Genomic DNA, 22,500 nt, shown 5'->3' on the forward strand with positions numbered 1-22,500 from the left:
GACGGACGCCAACGAAAAGTACACAGCAATCAAAGGGAGAGGACGCGGTCATGTTATTTCAGTAAAGAAACAGAGCGTGAACAATTGGAATTATTATATTTCTGAAAAGAGTACAGTATATACACTTTGTCACAAACCAGTTTTTTCAGCATATCATTCACTGCAAAAAGTAATATTTCGTTTAGGAAAATGGTTCGAGTTCAAATGAGAAGTTTAGACAAGGATTTGTATCGGCAATTTATAACAGTTACACTTTCGACAGCCTTAATGAAGCATGAACAACGGCTTAATTCATATTGAACAAATGGTTAATTAAGAAAGATTCAAGGTTATTAATAACTTAATTCATGGTTAGGTGTTGTTAATTAAGTATTTACGAAGCCTGAATCATTTTTAATAAACCGAAGAAGAGCTCAGCCGCGAACGGGACCAAATATCTCCCCAAATATCTTCTCTTTCACCAACTTTTACAACAAAAAGCACAGTTAGCATGTAGCGCTAGCCTCCGTCACACCTAACCCTAAGACAACGTTTGATCATAGCGACTAAACCTTTGCTGGCCGGATTTATTTAATGCTATTTTAATGGTTTTCCTTTGATTTGACTTGTTTTTTATTGTTTTGGGACTAGTAATAAGATAAAACTGAGCACTTTTTGTACCGTTTGTTGTTTTGTACCATTTTGTGTCCGCGCAGAACTTTAAAAACGCTGTCATTTTGAGATGCGACGTTCAAAAAATAAACGTGGACGCCTGGCTTAAAACAAGTTAAAATGTTAAACAACACAAACTAAATAAATCTGAAATAGTCAAAACTCCTTTACATAAGATTTATCGTTTGAATTCAGATCATTTTAAAGGCGCGCTATGTAACGTTTCGGTTGGATGTTCTGCCACTTGACTGTTATCGCTTTGCGTGGAACGTTTCACAGTATTGCATTACGACGTGACACTGCCAGGCTAAGTTACAGGTCAAATCTGTGGAGAGGCGACCTCACTCACAGTGAGAATGAAGGTTTTTGAAGAGATTTCCCGGCAATACAAAACAAAAAACACACACATTGATAGTAGTAAAGCAATACTGTGTAACATTCCAAGCAAAGCAATAAACAGGACAAGCCATCCAGCAAAGAAACATATATATATATTGCACCTTTAACATAATATTCCTTTATTGCAGCGTTTGATTCACACACAACAAATAACACCTCCACCAAGGTTTTCCAGAACAAAACATTCCAGATTTTCAATTGAACAAAAAAAATGAAATCAAAATGAGGCACAGCTCTTCCTTCATTAGGCCCGTTAACACATTCATAATGCTGGCCCGTCGCCGTGACCACCGCCACGACCACCGCCAAGTACAGGGGCATGCAGAGCTCATGCGGAGGAGACCCACACCCAGTTTTGTGGCTTGGTTTCAAAGTAAAAGTCCATTGCGTACAGTTAATATGTAGACACATGGGAGCGTATCGTCCGACAGTACTGCATTCAGTATTCATAGTGTTAAGGCATTATGAATGTGTTATCAACTACGGTTAAAGGTTCAATATTATGCGCAAATGATTGGGCTGTTTGGAAAGTTTAAACTGTGTTATTATATTGGCTTTGGTAACACTTTGTGAAGCGTGAACAAAGACTGAGAATTCATGATGAACAATTAGTTTATTAAGAATGATTCCTGCTTAGTAACTACTTGAATAAGACCATAATCCTAGCTCCTAATCCTAGCTCCTAGTCTAATTAAAGGAGACGTGTTGTGATTTTTTTCCAGATACTTAGTCTTGAACTTTAACACATGTTGATAAATCATTTTACATTTTTTTCATTGTAAACTGTAATAATGATCTAAAATGACTTAATAATATAAACAAGTGCACTGACTTCCTGTTTAAATCTGCAAAATTGATAAGCCCCGCCTCTTCATAGTGACGTTTCACTGTAACGAGCTTCGGATTGTCATTTACATGTTTTTTTTTAAAGTGGCTTGGTGACATTTTAGAACTCTACATGTTTCACTTGGCTAGGGGGTAGGTGAAAACAGGAATTTTTGGAGCTCTATAGACAGGACATTTCAGGATTAACTCAAACGTGCAGGAATCAATCAGAATACAACTTTGAATAAACTAATGATGAGGAAACACTGTTGTAGCAAGGTTTAATACTCATTAAAATTGGTTTTGCATAATACTTTAGTAGTTACTAAGGCTGAATCATACTTTTTCTGATAATTTCTCCATTTAAACAATAGCCAGCAGCTACTGTTGTTAGCCTTCTTTAAACTGCAGTCTTTAGTTTTGTTTTAAAAGTTCAGGAAAATAGGACGGATTTCTATTTCCATACATAGATAATTTCTTATAGAGGAATAATCCGATACGCTAACGTGTTTGTTTATAAAGCCGTAAAATGGCTTAATATTGGACCTTTAAAAAACAAAACAGAGAGTCAAGCCGACAGTCAGTACGTTTCCATGACATCAGAGGACATTACATTACAGTACAGGATCAGGAACAGTGAGAGCCGCTTGAAACAGTCTGGACTATTGGAGAAAACCAGTTACTAATGCTACAGTCCAACTTTTATATAAAATATAAAATAAAATAATAATTTCAATAAAATTCTGAATTTAAGTCTTTTTTTAAATCTATTTTTTATAATAGATTTAAAAAATAATGTAGACGTTCATATGTGGTCTGAACATTCTCTTTCTCATTACATGTCTTGAAATTACAAATGACGTTTTGTCTTTGACGCATTGTAATTGAATCTAATGCTGCACCAATATATCATTCCAATAACTAGTGTGAAAACATTAGGTTGCAGCAAATGGCCGATGCTTCTCAAACTGTGAATTCCTTCTGGTGGCATTATTTTGGGTACTTTAGTGCTGACTCCTGGTTTAGTCTAGGTTCTGACCTGGTTTAATCATTTCTGAGGGTCATTTCTCTGTGTTGGGTCCTGGTTTTAATCCCTTCTATGTCATGTTTTTCTTTTAGTTTAGTCTTAGTTTGGAACCAGGATTGTGTTAAAGGTGTGTTAAGGTGGCACTCAACTTTAGCCTGAATTAGTCCTGCTTTAGTCCTTGGGTTGGACTTGATTAAGTCCAGTTTTAACCACTTTGTAACCAGTGAAGTAATCGTTTTCTCGTTTGCATCTTTTGCTTATACTAATTCTTGTTCTGAGTCAAGGCTTGTGGTCCTTTCTTAGACCTTACCAGTTGTGACGTGGTAGAAAACTGGTGACGAACTCGTACCACCCTTTAAGTTCAGTAGCTCAGATAAAATACAGACTAATGAGGTCATTCTTTTCCCCGTAATATCTCCAGCCAAACGATCACGTGAACCTGATGTCAAATCTCGCCTCATCCGAGCATGTAAACGTACTGAGCGACACATTCTCAAACAACACGACTAAAGAAAGAAAAAGAAAAATATAAATTCAAAAATGAATCTCTCCCCACATTTCAGACAGATGTGATGCCGAGCACCCTGTTATAACATCATGAACCCAAATGTCTTTATCTTGAGTCGAATCGTTTGGAATCTTTCGTGTGGCTGCACCAGTGTAAAAAGGCATAGAAAGCGAAGGAAGGAGTCTGGGCCTGGCAGGTTTTCTCATTTTTTTTTCTTTTCTCTTTCTCTAAGAGCTCAGACTATCCCCGGTCTCCGTCAACAGTCAGTCTACGAGAGCCACAGGGCCGTCAGCGCGGAGAAAAGAAGCGCTCCCAAGCTCACCGACACGCACTGGCAACCCAGGGTAGCTGCGTTTGCGTCCGGCGAAGCAAAGTTCGAAGAGGTAGTAAAAACGGACGCACGAGGAGGCACAGACACAAGAGAAAAAAGTCGTGGATGGAGATGGTTCATGTTCCAGAGGTGCCCAAGAAGATCACACATGAGGCAGGAGAAGAGGAGAGACAGACAGACAGACAAGGACAAGGACAAGGAGAGACAGAGAAAAAAACAGGTCAGAAACATGGAAATACAAGTCTGGAAAAAAGTTTGGTGTCTAAAAAAAACAGAAAGAAGAGTTAGTGTGAAAGTTAGAGTTAAAGAAGCGTGTTAGTACGAGCGGATGAGACATGGAGCAAGCATGGGCGAGGCAGGCATGGGCGAGGCGGGCATGGGCGAGGCAGGCATGGGCGAGGCAGGCATGGGCGAGGCAGGCATGGGCGAGGCAGGCATGGGCGAGGCAGGCATGGGCGAGGGCGGGAGAACCAGGCGAAATGAAGGAATCACAAAGGGCTATTAGGGCTGGGACAGTGTGCAGCGACGTTATTGTGTTATGAGTCATGTCAGTTAGATCGGGCAACTGCTTTATCCTACAATGTGGTTAATTGCACAAACAGTTCATAAATTGCAAGGAATTTGATGACATTGTACCTTTTTTTTTTCAACATTTGCATATTTTATCCATTTATTTTATCATTTTCAGAATGATGACGTTTTTGCCTGACGCCCATGAACAAAAGTTAGGCAAATGACATCACAGCATTTGAAATTTGAGTGGAAATTGTTGTCGTGAGGCGAGATGAAGTATCCTTTATCTCCTCCTAACGTTAGCTAACAAGTTTGTCGGAACAGCAACGCTTTCAGAAACAAAATCTCCGCAGACGAAAAATGCCTCTCAGTCGGAATGTTGAGAGGCTTTTTTTGACTGAAATAAAGTGTTGTTACTGCAATACGCGAACCGACCACTAGTAGAATAGACTCAACGTTCCAAACCAACGAATAATGACAAAGGATTTCATGAGTTTGAATAAAAAGTTTTGTGACAATCCAGCTTGCGGCAACAGAAAATGGACAATGCGCTATCAGAGGTTCAACTTGCTCTGTTAATTGGTGATTTATGTAGTTAATTGAAGTGTTTTCTTCCTCACAAGAGTCAAATTACGTTACAGTGATGTCTCTTGCCATCTGATAACCGGCATTGGTAGGAGAACAGTGCAATCTGTAATCTGAATTATCCACGACAGTACCCTGATTAATGTTGGGTTACAAAGACGAGGGGCTTGGCTGCTTTAAAGGATCTGGAATGGAGAAATAAGATAAGATATTCCTTTATTGTCCCACATGGGGAAAAATTGGACAGCAGATGGCGCCGTTTGGTATAATTTACACTCAATTGGTGAACAATGAAATGCAATATGTCACCAACTGTTTCGCTAAAGACTTGAACACATAGAAAGGTCCACAGAGCGGTAAATGCCGGTATGAACAGCCAAAGCGGGAGAAAGCCATGCACACACACACACACACACACACACAGCCACGGATCTGTCTAACCATGTGGGGAACATTCAGGTATTCAATGTTAAATGCTGTTATTGTTTTGTTAAATTCATGTGGAGATTAGCGAGGCAGATCTGGATGAGCACCTGTCACTTCTGTCGGGAATAGTTAGCATTAGCTACGTTCAATTATAGTGATCTGGACATTCACAGATTGTGAGTGACTACATTTGAATCTTACTCTACGACAAAGTGGGACATGTTTTATGAGAGCACAGCAGGGGGCGCTGTGCACGGTGGGAGGCAGTGGCATTTAGACACTGCCTGGCCTCACCTGCTGGTTTAATACAAGCCGGAATTATGCTCACATTTTGAAATGATATTTGAGGCTAACTATGGACAACAGGACGTGTATCAGAGTGCCATCCAAATATGTGCCTCAGAGCACTGCAAAAAAAGAATGTCTACACCAGCTTCCTTCAAATCAGATTTGTTTTTTTAACCGAAATTAATACACTTTCGACGGTTACATCATCAACCCACCTCATCACAATGTATATGTTTGATTTGAACCCTGAATGAATCCTGTTTTGAGTAGTTTTGACAAACGTAAAAGTGTTTACTAACTAATTCATTTTACTTTTGATTAAAAAATATGTCTATAATACTCAGATTACAATATCTTGTTTTATTCATGTGAAGAATTTGTAAAATTCCACATAACACAAACATATTGTAACACATTGTGTAACAACCTATAATAACATGTAATGCAAATGTAACACATCAGTAAGATCGATTGTCCGCGTATTCTAAACAAATGTAACATGTCGTGTAACAACCTCGTAAAACGTTTTCCAATTTGAACATGCTGTGTAACAATCAGTATAAACATGCAGATGTAACGCATCATTGAACAACCAGTAACTGATTGCCCACGTAATGTAAACAATGTAACATGCCCTGTAACAACCTGCTGTGTAACCACTAGTGACACAGTAACAACTGTGTAACAACTAGTAATAACATGTAAGATGAACACAACACAAGCTGTAATTACATGTAACTAAAATGTAACGCAGCGTGTAACGACTTGTTATAACAGGTATGCTGCATGTGACACAATATGTAACAACAGTAATAGCGTGTATTTAATGTAACATTCTTTCACTCTAACTCCAAACCACAAACCTATAATTAAATGACACAGTATTGCATGTTGCTACACAGTTTGCACCACTGTACTTAATGTATAAAGTGTAACGCCCAATTATATTTGACCAAATAAAAACATTTTTGAAACCGTTAATATATGAAACAAATACCTACAGTAAAGCTACTCAAAACAAGATAAGCATCCATTACTCACATCCCTCATTACGTTGAAGTATTTATTATGTATGACTTGAATATCATTACGGTGCTTTTAAAAATAGCACTAAGCCACTCCGGCAGCTGTTTTGAGCCATTTCTATTGGTAACAGCTGCGGAACGGGGCCAAATGGAATGCAGATGTTGTAGCTCATATAAATCCCTGATGCGCCTGGAGGCCTTCAACCGTAATGCCATAAACACAAAATAAAATCATTACAATCATTGCAGGGAATTAAAAGCTTGAGCCGTGCCGAGCTAAATTGACTCCAAGGCTGTTTCCAAAAGATCCAAACCTCCCACGCAACATGGCACTTTTCCAGCTCCAAAAATTCAAATCAAAACTAAAGCAATAATCAAACACGGAACCTTTTTTCATTTTGGAACGGGCTACATGCAAAAACTGGCTGCATCCCCCCTGTTTTTTTTATCCAGGTCAGAAAATGGATTGAGGTCAAACGCTAAACCTGGCAGGAGAAGAAAGAGAGGGGAGCCGAGACAGAGGGAGGGAAAGGAGGAGAGGAACTATGCATAAAAATAGGACTGAGGATGAAAGGACAAGTGAAGGAAGGATGGGGCTAAAAGAAAGCGTGGTAAATGTATGATTTAATATGTTCAGGGTTGAGTATGATCTTTGTCGTCTCAACAGTTGCCAGTGCACAGAGCGTGGGGAGCTAGCATCTTTACGCTAGTACCAATTTAGAACTTTGCCAGTCATATAAAAAAAAAAAAAACTCGAACAGACCGATTACAATTTTTGATTCAATAAATACATGGTTTTCAATGTAACATTGCTGAATATAAACAAGAGAGGCTTTTAATAATTACCATTTAAAGCAAAAATAGCACATGCTTTTACTATGGACTATTGATACTGACCATTAGAAATATTTGATTAAAATTTGATTACTTGTACAGCCTTAATCTGAAACAGTAAAGATTTCAATATTATTTACATTTCAACAGAATTAGTACACTTTGTATTGGAAGCCTCTGAACCAATTCTAGCGGCTCAAATTATCTTGTCTTTGTCTTGACACTGCTGAATTCCAATGGTGATTTTTTTTTTTTTTAAAGCCCAAAAAGCTTTTTTGTGCTTTTGAGAGTGGCAGAATGATGAATCTGGCCATAATTGAGCTAGTAGAAGATAATTCAAGATAAAGTTAGGCGGGCTTGGTACAAAGAGGAGAAGGTTGTGCTGAGGTGATGAAAAATACCTTAAATCATTCAGAGAACCAAGGTTACAGTGTAACTGTGAAGGCTACCTTGGATTCCTCTCTTGTTTAGACCTGCTTAAGTAATGGTTCAAACCTCTAAAGGATTTAAAGTAGCCTTGGGTACCACTTTATGATAACTACACCTTAATTATCCCTGACACAGCCTGAACAAAGAGTTCATTCATAATAACCTTACTAACGGACGCTAGATTTCAAATTGGATTTCAAGCGCTGCAGCAACCACTCAATTTTTATGTGGAATTTAGCAAATGTGAAAATACAGAAAATTGGAAGGATGCAATTTGAGTGTGGCATATGTTAGCATACATTTGCCATATCTGTCATGTTACGCAGTCAAAATTTGTTGACTTCAAATCAGTGGAAAATGAAGGAATAGTGAATATGTATTGAACATTTTTAAAGCGTTCAAACCAGTACATTTTTACTGCATTGAATACGCAAATAGGGACAAGGGCAAAGCTTCCAACTGAACAGACAGTAAAATCTACTTTATTCCTTTTTTTAAAATCCCTAGACCAAATTTTTTCAATTAACTTAATGTGATCTTAAATTTTGTCAACAAAAAAAATCTGCTAAACTCTCCTGCAAAAATTGATCAAAAACATGTGACACAAACATATTAATGGTATAATATTAAACATGTTTTAGTCCATCCATATCTGGGCAGGTGAGTACACAAGAGTGATAAAAGTACACATTTCTTAACAATTACACACGTAATAGTTTCAATAAGATTGAAAATATTGCTTATTTGAATCCAAGGGGCTACTTTTTTGTGGACGGCCAAAGTATGTCCGCATTTCTAATTCCAAAGAGTCATACACTTTATTCATTTTATTTTATTTTGTTCATTCTGCCATGTCCAGAATTCAATATTGCAATTTAGATTTTTTATTTCAACAGCAAATTTTTTTTGCAAACATTTGGTTGTTTGGCGTTTTAATGTACATTTTCTGACAGTCGGTTCTATTTGCTTTTCTGAATATTTGCATTTCTGACTTACCGCCTCGTCACGTTAATATTAGATGGTTAAATAAAAATACAGTTTCTTTAAATTACACCCTAAGTGACTTGAATAATGACTTGAATAAGTCTCCAACTTACTTACTGTAACCATTTAGTTTTTGCTTTACAGCTTTAACAATACCACCCTGTCACACAATTTTCTTAGATTTTCCCCCCCAGTTTAGATCTATTCAAATCCATGGATTTGAATATAAAAAAAATATTTTTCATGACTAAAAGGCACTGGTTAGGAAAATGAAGATATATATATTTTTTATCATATCAATGTTGACTTGAAACTGGCAGTTCTACTGAGAACCACTTTATTGTTTTGGGTGAGTGACAATCCTTCTCCTCCACTTGGTTTGTCTGACCCCAGAGCTTGTGGCCGGTGCGGGGCCCTGGACGGACTTGGGTGAGTGAAAACAGGGTCAGAGCATGTGTTAATGGGTTACGCCTCAAATGAAGTGTGGAGACGAAGCTGTCAGACAGAGCAGAGGAGAGAGGAGACAGAGGAGAGGAGACAGAGGAGAGGAGAGAGGAGACAGAGGAGAGGAGAGAGAAGATAGAGGAGATGATACAGAGGAGAGGAGAGAGAAGACAGAGGAAAGGAGAGAGGAGACAGAGGAGAGGAGACAGAGGAGTGGAGAGACGAGACAAAGGAGAGGAGACAGAGGAGAGGAGAGGAGAGAGAAGACAGAGGAGAGGAGACAGAGGAGAGGATACAGAGGAGACAGAGGAGAGGATACAGAGGAGAGGAGACAGAGGAGAGGAGACAGAGGAGACAGATGAGACAGAGGAGAGGATACAAAGGAAAGGAGAGGAGACAGAGGAGAGAGGAGACAGAGGAGAGGAGACAAAGGAGAGGAGAGAGGAGAGAGGATACAGAGGAGAGGATACAGAGGAGAGAGTAGAGCAGACAGAGGAGAGAGAAGACAGAGGAGAGAGTAGAGGAGACAGAGGAGAGGATACAGAGGAGAGGAGAGAGAAGACAGAGGAGAGAGGAGACAGAGGAGAGGAGACAGAGGAGAGGAGACAGAGGAGAGGAGAGAGAAGACAGAGGAGAGGAAAGAGGAGACAGAGGAGAGGAGACAAAGGAGAGGAGAGAGGAGACAGAGGAGAGGAGAGAGAAGACAGAGGAGAGGAGACAGAGGAGAGGATACAGAGGAGACAGAGGAGAGGATACAGAGGAGAGGAGAGAGGAGACAGAGGAGAGGAGACAGAGGAGAGGATACAGAAGAGACAGAGGAGAGGATACAGAGGAGAGGAGAGAGGAGACAGAGGAGAGGAGACAGAGGAGAGGAGACAGAGGAGACTGATGAGACAGAGGAGAGGATACAAAGGAAAGGAGAGGAGATAGAGGAGAGAGGAGACAGAGGAAAAGAGACAAAGGAGAGGAGAGAGGAGAGGAGAGAGGATACAGAGGAGAGGATACAGAGGAGAGAGTAGAGGAGACAGAGGAGAGAGAAGACAGAGGAGAGAGTAGAGGAGACAGAGGAGAGGATACAGAGGAGAGAGTAGAGGAGACAGAGGAGAGAGAAGACAGAGGAGAGAGTAGAGGAGACAGAGGAGAGGATACAGAGGAGAGGAGAGAGAAGACAGAGGAGAGAGGAGACAGAGGAGAGGAGACAGAGGAGAGGAGACAGAAGAGAGGAGAGAGAAGACAGAGGAGAGGAGAGAGGAGACAGAGGAGAGGAGACAAAGGAGAGGAGAGAGGAGACAGAGGAGAGGAGAGAGAAGATAGAGGAGAGGAGACAGAGGAGAGGATACAGAGGAGAGGAGAGAGGAGACAGAGGAGAGGAGACAGAGGAGACAGATGAGACAGAGGAGAGGAGACAAAGGAAAGGAGAGGAGACAGAGGAGAGGAGACAAAGGAGAGGAGACAGAAGACAGGAGAGAGAAGACAGAGGAGAGGAGAGAGGAGACAGAGGAGAGGAGACAAAGGAGAGGAGAGAGGAGACAGAGGAGAGGATACAGAGGAGAGAGTAGAGGAGACAGAGGAGAGAGAAGACAGAGGAGAGAGTAGAGGAGACAGGGGAGAGGATACAGAGGAGAGGAGAGAGAAGACAGAGGAGAGAGGAGACAGAGGAGAGGAGACAGAGGAGAGGAGAGAGAAGACAGAGGAGAGGAGAGAGGAGACAGAGGAGAGGAGACAAAGGAGAGGAGAGAGGAGACAGAGGAGAGGAGAGAGAAGATAGAGGAGAGGATACAGAGGAGAGGAGAGAGAAGACAGAGGAAAGGAGAGAGGAGACAGAGGAGAGGAGACAGAGGAGTGGAGAGACGAGACAGAGGAGAGGAGACAGAGGAGAGGAGACAGAGGAGTGGAGAGACGAGACAAAGGAGAGGAGAGGAGAGGAGAGGAGAGAGAAGACAGAGGAGAGGAGACAGAGGAGAGGATACAGAGGAGACAGAGGAGAGGATACAGAGGAGACAGAGGAGAGGATACAGAGGAGAGGAGACAGAGGAGAGGAGACAGAGGAGACAGATGAGACAGAGGAGAGGATACAAAGGAAAGGAGAGGAGACAGAGGAGAGAGGAGACAGAGGAGAGGAGACAAAGGAGAAGAGAGAGGAGAGAGGATACAGAGGAGAGGATACAGAGGAGAGAGTAGAGGAGACAGAGGAGAGAGAAGACAGAGGAGAGAGTAGAGGAGACAGAGGAGAGGATACAGAGGAGAGGAGAGAGAAGACAGAGGAGAGAGGAGACAGAGGAGAGGAGACAGAGGAGAGGAGACAGAAGAGAGGAGAGAGAAGACAGAGGAGAGGAGAGAGGAGACAGAGGAGAGGAGACAAAGGAGAGGAGAGAGGAGACAGAGGAGAGGAGAGAGAAGATAGAGGAGAGGAGACAGAGGAGAGGATACAGAGGAGAGGAGAGAGGAGACAGAGGAGAGGAGACAGATGAGACAGAGGAGAGGAGACAAAGGAAAGGAGAGGAGACAGAAGAGAGAGGAGACAGAGGAGAGGAGACAAAGGAGAGGAGACAGAAGACAGGAGAGAGAAGACAGAGGAGAGGAGAGAGGAGACAGAGGAGAGGAGACAAAGGAGAGGAGAGAGGAGACAGAGGAGAGGAGAGAGGATACAGAGGAGAGGATACAGAGGAGAGAGTAGAGGAGACAGAGGAGAGAGAAGACAGAGGAGAGAGTAGAGGAGACAGGGGAGAGGATACAGAGGAGAGGAGAGAGAAGACAGAGGAGAGAGGAGACAGAGGAGAGGAGACAGAGGAGAGGAGAGAGAAGACAGAGGAGAGAGGAGACAGAGGAGAGGAGACAGAGGAGAGGAGAGAGAAGACAGAGGAGAGGAGAGAGGAGACAGAGGAGAGGAGACAAAGGAGAGGAGAGAGGAGACAGAGGAGAGGAGAGAGAAGATAGAGGAGAGGATACAGAGGAGAGGAGAGAGAAGACAGAGGAAAGGAGAGAGGAGACAGAGGAGAGGAGACAGAGGAGTGGAGAGACGAGACAGAGGAGAGGAGACAGAGGAGAGGAAAGAGAAGACAGAGGAGAGGAGACTGAGGAGAGGAGAGGAGAGAGGAGACAGAAGAGATGACACAGAGGAGACAGAGCAGAGGAAAGGAGATGGAGGAGAGGAGACGGAGGAGAGGAGACAGAGGAGAGGAGACGGAGGAGAGGAGACAGAGGAAACAGAAGAGAGGACACAGAAGGCAGCAAACACCAAGCAAGCCACGAGGCAGAGCTGATTTACAACCAGGCTCTGGAGGAAAGTGAGAGAGAGGGAGACAAAGAGAGACAGGAGAGACAGGAGAGACAGGAGAGACAGGAGAGACAGGAGAGACAGGAGGCAGTGTACAGGCCACATGACAGCACAGGGAGATTTACAGGGCTCTGGAGGGAGGGAGAGGGAGGAGAGGAGGAGAGAGAGGGAGGAGAGAGAGGGAGGAGAGGAGGAGAGAGAGGGAGGTGGAGAGAGGCAGAGAAGGGGAGAGGGAAGGCAGCAGGGCTGAGAGATTTATGGGTTTGGGAGAGAGAGAGAGAGAGAGAACGGAGAGACAAAGAGAGGAGATAGAAGAGGTGAGAGAGCGAAAAACAGAAGAGAAAAAGAGTAAAAGAGAAGAGAAAAAATAGAAAAGAGTACGAGAGGAGAGAAGAGGAGATAAAGAGAAAGGGAGAACAGAGAGAGAAAAGAGAGAGGAGACAGAGAGAAAAGAGGAAAGAGTGGAAGATAAGTGAAAAGAGAGAATAAAAAAAGGAATTGTGAAAAATAGAAAAGAGGAATACAAGAAAGGGAAAAGAGAGAGGAGAGAAAGTGAGAAGAGAGAAAAGAGAGCTCAAAAGAGAAAAAAGAGACAGAAAGATAGATAGAGAAGAGAGAGAATGATAAAGAAAGAGGAGAGAGAAAAAAAGGAGAAAAAGAGAGAGAGAAGAGCAGAGAAAGGGAGAAAGAGAGAACGAGAGAACTCAAAAGAGAAAACGAGAGGGAATAGAGAGCATGAGACAGAGAAAAAGAACAAAGACAGAGACGACAAGCGAGATAAGAAAAGGAAAGAGAGAGAGAGAAAAAAAGATAGACAATGAGATAAAGAGACAGAAGAGGAGAGAGAAAGAGACGATGAGAAATAGAGAGGAGCAGAGACAAAGAGTGAGAGAGTTTTTGTGGGAAAAGAGGGAGACAAGGCTGGGAAATGGAGGGAGAGAGACGGAAAGAGAGGAGAGAAGCGGCACTAGCTTTTCGGACAAAAATGCTCCGCAGTAAACAGATTTAAATGGCCGCCGTTATCGCTGCACTCGCTGATGGGGAAAAAAACTGAAGTCAAAGTCGTAAATACTGATCTGAAGAAGTTCCACAATGAAGCAGCGACGAGAGAGTGAAACGGGAGAGAGATCGAGAAGGTTTGAGGTTCAGCTGGATTCGGGGATGCAGCCACGGGACACAGAGGAGAGGCTCACCGCGACCACAGACTCCAAAACGTAGTACGGAGAATTTGCGTTTCCGTTTTGGTTCGATTACCCGCTCAGAAAGCAGAATGCGAGGCTCTTCTTTATGTTCCTACGACTAAAACCGGTTAAAAATAAACCTGAAACGACTCTGGCTCCGTTCGAATCTGTTAAATAAACCCAGGAAGCTCGTTTCTTCTTCTCCCAAACTGGTACGCGAGCCATCGTCGGCCGCGACAAGGACGGTCCCAGTTGCCATAGCCACAGCCGCATGGATAGTTTAGCTGATTACAAGTACACACTTAGTTCATAAACTGAACTTTATAAATATACAAAACTGTTTGACGTTATTACAAACATTATTTAACGCGGCAAACGTTTCAGAATGGGAAGAATGCTAACCAGTGATGGCGCTAACAACAATTTTGCGGTGTTATTGAGCTCATTTCACTCAAATATTCTGTTCTTCAATTTAAATACAATAGATTCAAGGAGACAGATGTATTGTAAAAACTAGAATGAGACCGCTGTGTGCCGTCTGCGTCTAATTACAGAGCATTTAAAGCAGGAAGTGCGGCGTTAGCGTGCTAATGTTCGCTCTGAACGTTGTGAAAAGCGCTTCTAAACTCATCGCGGTGACTGATGACAATAATCAGAATGCGTTAAGACATCGAGCAATACGTTTGGATCGGTGAAAGCGGTTAAAAATGACAAATTTCGTTCATTTTTAGAGATTTTTTTGATGTAGTAAAGCATAAACTTGGAATCATCTCGCGACACAAATTTACGCGGGCCTCGACCAACGCCTTTGGGAACCCCCCCGACATAGCGACACATGAGCAAAGTAGTTACGCTTGTAGTTTTACCGGATTTTGATTAACGTTCTGCAATTGCCTTTGTTCGTCCGAAGACCAGGCAAGAGAGAAATCGGGGCGAAGAGCGAGTAGAGACATTCAGCTATCTGTCGGAGTTCGTCCAGTTGTAGATTCATCCGAATTCTCGGCTGTGGTCCGGTGCGCCTCTTCTCTCCCCCCCCATACGTGTCGGAGGGGTGGGAGGGGTCAGAGGGGAGGGAGGGGTCAGAGGGGTGGGAGGGGTCAGGAGGTGAGTGGTTACCTGGCACGGTGGTGGGCTCGGAGGCCGTTCTGAAGGACAGGACCCCCGGCTGGGACTTGCCCTGCTGGTTCTCGGCCACCACGTGCACCTCGTACTCCGTGTTCCAGTCCAGGCCGCTCAGGACCACGTAATCGCTGCCGTGGGGGAGGCGGATCTCGGGCTTCCAGTCTGATGTGTGCTTCTGGGGGGGGGGCCAAGAGCGAAGGGGAAAAGAAAAGACAAAAAGAAGTAAATAAATGTGTTAAAAAGAGCAACCAGAGCAGATCGAAAGTTCTTTGTAACTGTAGATAACTGGAAAACGACTTTTCAATGTACGCATTTTGTAAACAGAGAGCCTCAACTTGCATACTTTTTGAAAAATACCGTATTTTCCGGAATATAAGTAGTTAAATTTCATAGTTTTGGCCAGGATACAACTTATACTTATATTTATACTATATACTTATACTCCGGAGCGACTTAAATGTGATGTTATTTGTTATTTTCACACTTGCAACCTTATTTAACTTATTTAATTTAAAGAGTCCTTTTCTTCTGTATCTACCGGCGTTGCAACCACGGAATTTCCCCATGTGTGTCACAATAAAGGAATATCTTATCTTATCTTATTTCATACTCCAGTGCAACTTATATATGTTTTTTATTCACTATTATGCATTTTCTGGCTGGTGCGACTTATACTCCGGTGCAACTTATAGTCCAGAAAATATGGGTAATATCTCAATATCAGATAATGAAAAAGCACAAATACACCTTTAACAAGGGTTGTGTCAATTCATTCATTTAGTGACTAGTCGACTGTAAAAATATGTATAATTGTAATCGTTATCTGGATCATACAGACTCTAAAACACGGGCCAAAATAACTTTTATCACATCTCCATCCATAAGCCGCAGTCGCATACATCAGCATTTCTTTGGTTGATATTGACGTTTAAAAAAAGTCTGAACGTGCAATAGACGAACTGAAAAATGAACCGCTGAAATCAACCACTGCAATTTTTTTTTACTTTTAACGTTAAGAATACAAAACTGTGAGTAGATCTGAAAAAAAAAAATATTTGGATGTTTTTACAGTGAAAGAAAAACATCTGCTGAGAACATATCATCTGTGACAAACGGTCGATTCATTAACATCTTAATGCACATTATTATTATTATTTTTTTTCAGCTAGCATGTTTGCTAATGGCAGGGGGAGCTAAAGAAGACTAAATCTCAACTCAACCGTTAATTTCTTCTACAATTGGACACAGAAACTTCAGAGATAAATGTGAGCTGCCGGCTTCTGTTATTTGTCTGGTTTTATCCAACTGTTGAATTGATTATTTTTTTAAATGTCAGGTAGAAAAGTCATATTATTTATCAGACTGTAGCAGCTTTTTACACATTTCACATGTGTTTGGAGCTCTCACAGGAGAACAGGTCATAGAGTAGTGGTACTCACAGCCTTGTAGCGGACCAGGTAGTGCATGATGGGAGATCCGCCGTCGTCCTGCTTAAACCAGTTCACCTTCAGGGCATTGCCTTTGTTACTGACCTTGACCTCCAGTTTGGGAGCAGTGGGTTCCCCTGCACGTCACAAATACATACATTACATCACAGAGACAAATTCAAATGGGCTTTAGTCCCGAGTATGTTCTTCCTATATATAATTGGGATTAGTGTGTTTGGACTGAGAGGACACTGAGGCTTGATCCATAAAGTGATACACAATTTCTACTATTTTGTACGCCATTTTTTTTTAAATTTTAGAACATAAGAAATTAACGAAACGCCCAAATTGTAATATTTCCCATTTATTAAAATACATTGGAAAAACGTATCAGGTTATTCTTTAACATAATACTGTATTTTTTTCCACCAAATATTTGTTGTATTATGTGATACATTAGTGGGTTGCGTGTTCACCCACTAACTGGAGGATTCGCTGTTCAAACCTCGTCTTTCACCTTTTTTCAGGCACATCTAAAAATATGACGACTAAAAACAAACTATTAAAAATCGACTACGTCTTTAAGGTCAAATAATGCAGTGCTGTATATGTTTTAGCAGCTGGATCGCAAGTTTTCCCTTTAATATATTTTAGCCTATTCATATTAGAAAACCTGAAACACTTGTAAATATTTTGATCGACGCCTGTAATGTTTTGGCGTTGTAAAAAAAAGTCCTGATCTTTCATTCATTCACTGTCATTGTGTACTCCAGTCACGACGTGGGGCTGACTGATCACGTTGATTAAAAGGGAAATCAAGTTGACGATGACGGCATGCAAGAAGCCAAATTATCCCCCAAAAAAAGAGAAAAGAGTTGGAAAAACAAGTCATTCTGCGCGGTCTGTGGGCTTCTGAAAATAAAACCCCAGCGCTCGTAAAATGTTATTTTTGTTTTGGTGATAACAGCCCTGTTCCAAACGCGCCACTTGTTCCTGTTTATAGTCGTGCTTGGACAGCTTGTGTCGCATGTTCCGCGCAGCCAACACGCAGTAATAAAACTGATGGATTTCAAATGTTTATCATGCAAACTGGTGTATTGTTATTTCCTTTGCTCAAGCATATTTACGATGTTTACGGAACTGACTGATATGTATTTCTTTTGATTTTTTGAAGTAATTGGCGACCAATAAGCTAAACTGATATTTTAATTGAAACTCAAGTATTGCCTATACGCTGAAGGATTCTATATAATCATATCCTCAGCAGATATTTTGAGACATCCACTGCCCTGTTCAACTTGGAACCCGAAAAGTTAGTAGTGTGAGTGATCTGCAAGTGAAATATTGGCCTATGCTGCAGCAATACGCACAAAAATATGCAAATATTGGCAAACAGCTGCGTTTTTTTTTCTTTTTTGTCCTGTGGTCTGTTACCTTAAACTGCCCTGACACACAATAAGCTGACCAGTGGTGGAAGAAGTACTAAATGTTGATACTAGTAAAAGTACAGATTAGATGTCACGATTATTATTATTCACGTCACAATATAATCGAAAGAATCAAGAAATAATAATTTTGACAATTTTAGCCGTAAATATACAAATATAAATATACAGCCAAAAAATAAGCCTAAATGTAAAGAACTTTATTTATCCGTCTGTTTTTGTCACATTTAACTTTATTTTGTCTTTCAGGAAGTTCAGTTTCGTAAAGCCGCTCACAAACTGACTTCTCACAATAATTGTACCACTGATTTGATATCGTGACATCCCTCGTACAGACACAAGGGCCGATCAAAAATACTTACGTAAAAGTAACAGCTTGGGTAGTCTCAAACCCTGAAGAAGCATACTTTACAGTCCAGTTCAAAAGTGTAGATGAGTAGAAAGTACAGCTACCTGCGCTTGAAAATGTACTCATTTACAGTACTTTTTCTTGTTTACTTCATTACTTTATACCACTGCTGCTGAATAATCCTCCTGCCAAGCTGCACTGCATCAAAAATAACATCATATCTCATACCAAGGCGCAGAACTTTGATATTTGGTGGAAACAATACTATTCTTTTGAAATTGTTTGGTACAAAAGCGTTGCGTGTGTGCCGTATCACTTTAGGTCAAGTCAAAGGCACAAAAGCTATTGTTCCCCACAGTGTCCTCCCCTTTAAGACCCTCATTAAATTCTATCCTCTGTGCAACTCTGTAAATAATAGATTTGGTTTGCGAGGGTCATAAATGTGTCAGATATTTCAACCAGGCGACAATATGGTAGACCGTGTATGTGCGTATCTTTTGACATTATACGTTCAATAACATAAGAATAAAAAGTAGAAATCGTTCAATTTTCAAGTCGAACAGTCCAAATTTCCCTGACGCGGAAAATCAGGTCAAATTACGAGATTGAATTTGTTTTTTATGGGGTAATTTTTATTTGTTTTGAAGGACTTTACCCATGATTTTTTTGCAATATTTTCTGCAGTCCTATCGTAAAAGTATAACCAGGCAATTTTATGATGACAGGAAATACATCATTCTAAATCCTGCTACGTCTTTTCAATGCGCTAAAAATAACATCCAACTGTAATGCGACAAAACTGTACACTGCGATAACCAAGGGACTATTTTATTATCCAGCCGAACCCATATTTAAACACACTGTTATTCTGAAATGTTAATTCATCTATATTCATAAGCTCCGAGTTAATTGGTGCTTATGCATGAAGGAACTTGCTACGTTATTGCATGCTATAATCGGATTAACTCAATAGCAGCGTGGAGAGCTGGAAAATAAAGCAGTTAGCATGTTAGCATGTTAGCGAGGAAGCAACAGGATAGGCTGAAAGAAAAGTTAGTAACGTGTGATTTCACCTAAAAGAAAATTGTTAGGAAGTGCAATTGGTTGTTAGTTGCGTTGGTTATGGTGGCACACAAACTCAAACGCTGGTTGTACAAATCTTGTTATTGACGGTGCAAAAGTGAGTTTGAATGGATGAATGGATGGAATTAGTGATGAGCGCTAAATTGTGATCATTAGTGTTTATTTCTAATGAGGCTTTACATGCTTTTTTAATATAATAAAGTAAAATCTGTTTTGTCCCAGTACAGATACATTGTATATGCATTTATACCGGTGAAAATGGGACCGCTGTGTCCCGTCTGCATCTAATAATAGAGCGTTTTATTCTCTGTGAAGCAGTAAGTGCGTAGTTAGCGAGCTAGTTGTTGTTAGCTTTATGGCAAAACTCTGCTCTGGCTCTGACAGTCGTGAAAGGAACTTAAATTCTTGCTGCGGTGAATAATTTGGATACTAGGAACGCGTTAGGTAACCCTAAACATGATTTAAAATCAACCAAGTTTTTTACATTGTTTTCTAAGACAGTTAAAATCAGTTTCCATTTAATGTTTAAATGTGAGAACGGATGATTTTGAAGCTTTGTTGTTGTTCATAAATAGAAGCAAGATACATTTAATGCCATATTGTGGCACAATCCAAGCAAAGCAATGACATCTCCATAGATTAAGTAGATGGTGAACTCCCAACCCGACACGTTGCATAGTACACCTTTAAAGGTTCTAATATTTTCCTTTTGAGTTGTGCGCAGCAGACCCCTATTTAATTTGACAAAGAAGCAAACTACTTCAATATAAGTGTAGTATTAAGTTTTAAAAAAAAATTGAATTTTGAATGTTATTGGATTTTCAAACCTATACCTATAATCCAACAAATTTAAAAGAAAATGTCATATGTTTTTAATGGCAAAAAGTCCTCAAAGTGTAGTTGAAAAGTTGAAACCATGAATAGCCTACTTTAAGTACCCCCAAAATATACCCGCAAGGAATCACAAATATAAAACAAATTGAAAACATTCTGTCCAATTTTTGTCTGGTTATTCCGTTTAAAAAAATATTTAAACCTAATTATAACAATACACAACATACTCAGACATGACAGTGACGCAGACACATGCAAAACAGGACAGGACTGAACTGTGCAGAGACAAAGTGAGGGGCTCCATGAACGGGGAGCAGGGGCTCGCATGCTGCTGTACTGCACAGGGTGAGTTAGTATAACCACAGATAGGGACGTGACAGAGAGAGAGAAAGGCCCATCGTGGAATAGTGGTATAAAATAGATAAATAATGATTTGAAATATGGCATGGGATAATGGTTACATTGGTTTTAACTAATGTATATGTGACTGGCAAAATCATAAATCAACATTTTTGTGTTTTACAACTTTCTCATTTCTACTAGCATTTTCATTGATAGTTTGGAATAGACGTATGATGCCCTCTACTTGAAACAATTGGAAGTGGCGTGTGAGCAAACATGGTATTAGGTAAAAACACAGATCTGGATATTATTTTTGTTTTGTTTTTTGTATTCATCTTGATTAACCTTTGGAAAGCTTGATTTCTGCCACTGTCTGAGTATGGCGTTATGAACAGAAGGTAGATCATAGCTTAATCCACCATTTCTGTTCAAAAAAGGATTCTCTTTTTAAACTGAAAAGCCTCAGTTCTCAGCGCTTTATATATTTTGCCTTGCTTGAGGTGGATTTTGTGTGCATAATAGTGAAAACGAATTCTGAAAGGTGGAAATGCTTTTAGGCACATAAACTCATGAAGCGAATATTGAAACTCTCATGAGCGTCGGACTTTAGACCTGCACCAGATGCACCGGAGCAGACACAGGTGATGAACAAAGCCAAGAGAATCCACATGATCCACATCAGGTTCAGGTTATTAGCTGCAAATCCTCCAGAAAAACAGAGCTAAACAAACACTGCTGCACCAACGGCTTGAAGCTCAAGTTAAAAGTAAACATGTGGGCCAACTATAACTCACCCAGAAACAACGCGCTGTCTAATCGTCATAAAAGGAGAAACTCAGGGATAGTTTGCTTGTCTAACATTAAAAGTAAATAGAGGCAGCAGCCATTTGTTTACATGTCTTATAGCATTATTAAAGTTTAAACATGCTACATTTTGACGAAAAAGTATGCAGCTAACAGCTAAATAACAGAACATGCGTCTCTAGCAAAGCCAAACCAAACAGCACGGTGCGTTAGCAGGATTAGCGGTGTCACGACACAAAACAGGCAGGCGGCTCCCGTAACCAGGGCGACCTACTAAATTTGCAGTTGTCATTCGCTTTTCTTACGCAAATTTAGATGATACACACATTTTTTAAGGGTGGAAACGCAGCAACTGTCTTGGTTCGTGGGTTTAAGATGAAGATGGACAGCCGATTGTAACCCTGAATTTGAGTGTCTTCTGTGTTTTTTTTTGCGCTGTAGTTTCCTGGATGTAATGCTGTTTGCAACCGTTTCACTGCAGGGCTTAAATACACTAAATTCCTCTGTTTATGTGTGGGAATCTTGTCTTTGGGATGCATCAGCTTTTGTCTGTCTGTTTAAAGCGTTTTAAAGCATGGCAATTGTCAAACTGCGGCAGGAAGATGAATGGGAAAGGCAAGAGCTGAAATGATTATCTATATTTTAAAAACACAGAAGAGGAATTGGGTTTCTGCTCAACGTGGATAATTGAAACTAAGGTGTTCAAAACAATCAATTCAGCACAGTATGTCCCCTTTGAAATTGCCAGTCAATACATTTTGGAATGGATGCGTTTGAAAAGACAAAAACAGTCTGTTTTATCCTGTAATAGTGTTTTAAGGCACTGTGGTAAAAGTGAAAAATGACATTTGTTGGCTGTAAATGAGCGGGGAATGAAGTACAAACGTCTAAATCATAAAAACGTGTGGTGAAAAATGCGGGTTTGGACGTGATTTTGCAAAAACGAAACAAAAACGTTACCTTCTGCTGCCCAGCGGAGTCGACATCATCAGCACCATGCAAGAGCCACATGATGCACATGATTGGTCGAGGGGGTGGTTGGGGGTGAAGGGAGAGGCGGGGGACGGGTACATGGAAAACATAGAACAGCTTTGAAATAATGGAAACAATAATGTCAACAACAAAAGAATGCACAGATTTTTAACTTAACATACATAAAACATATAATGCAACGAAAAAGACACACAAAAAACGTCAAGGAATTTCAGCGCATCAAAAATAATGGCTGAAATGCTTGAAATCATTATTTGCAATACATTTTCAGTATTTGGCATTGCAGATTGAACCCAAAACTGAAATGGGGACACAAAACATGACACACAACAAATTGCATAAGCAGGGGAGCATCATGGGAATTGTAGGATTGT

At 40.8% G+C, this 22,500-nt stretch overlaps 1 protein-coding gene across 7 annotated transcripts in view; it reads right to left on the minus strand.

The window, feature by feature from the left end:
* Nucleotides 1–22,500, minus strand: part of ncam1a (neural cell adhesion molecule 1a) — a 527,426-nt gene that overhangs the window by 22,626 nt on the left and 482,300 nt on the right. For 6 of the 7 annotated variants that reach the window (XM_072446942.1, XM_072446941.1, XM_072446944.1 and 3 more), the window contains 2 exons: nt 16,289–16,413; nt 14,844–15,024 (listed from right to left, as the gene is read on the minus strand). In XM_072446942.1, the coding sequence (XP_072303043.1) occupies nt 14,844–15,024; nt 16,289–16,413 (306 nt within the window). Of the gene's footprint in view, nt 3,759–14,843; nt 15,025–16,288; nt 16,414–22,500 lie in introns of all 7 variants that reach the window. The other variant, XM_072446943.1, reaches the window with a different exon arrangement.

This window comes from Eucyclogobius newberryi, unplaced genomic scaffold, assembly GCF_026437365.1.
Source record: "Eucyclogobius newberryi isolate DKJ021-1_F unplaced genomic scaffold, fEucNew1.0.hap1 SCAF_15, whole genome shotgun sequence".
NCBI lineage: Eukaryota > Metazoa > Chordata > Actinopteri > Gobiiformes > Gobiidae > Eucyclogobius > Eucyclogobius newberryi.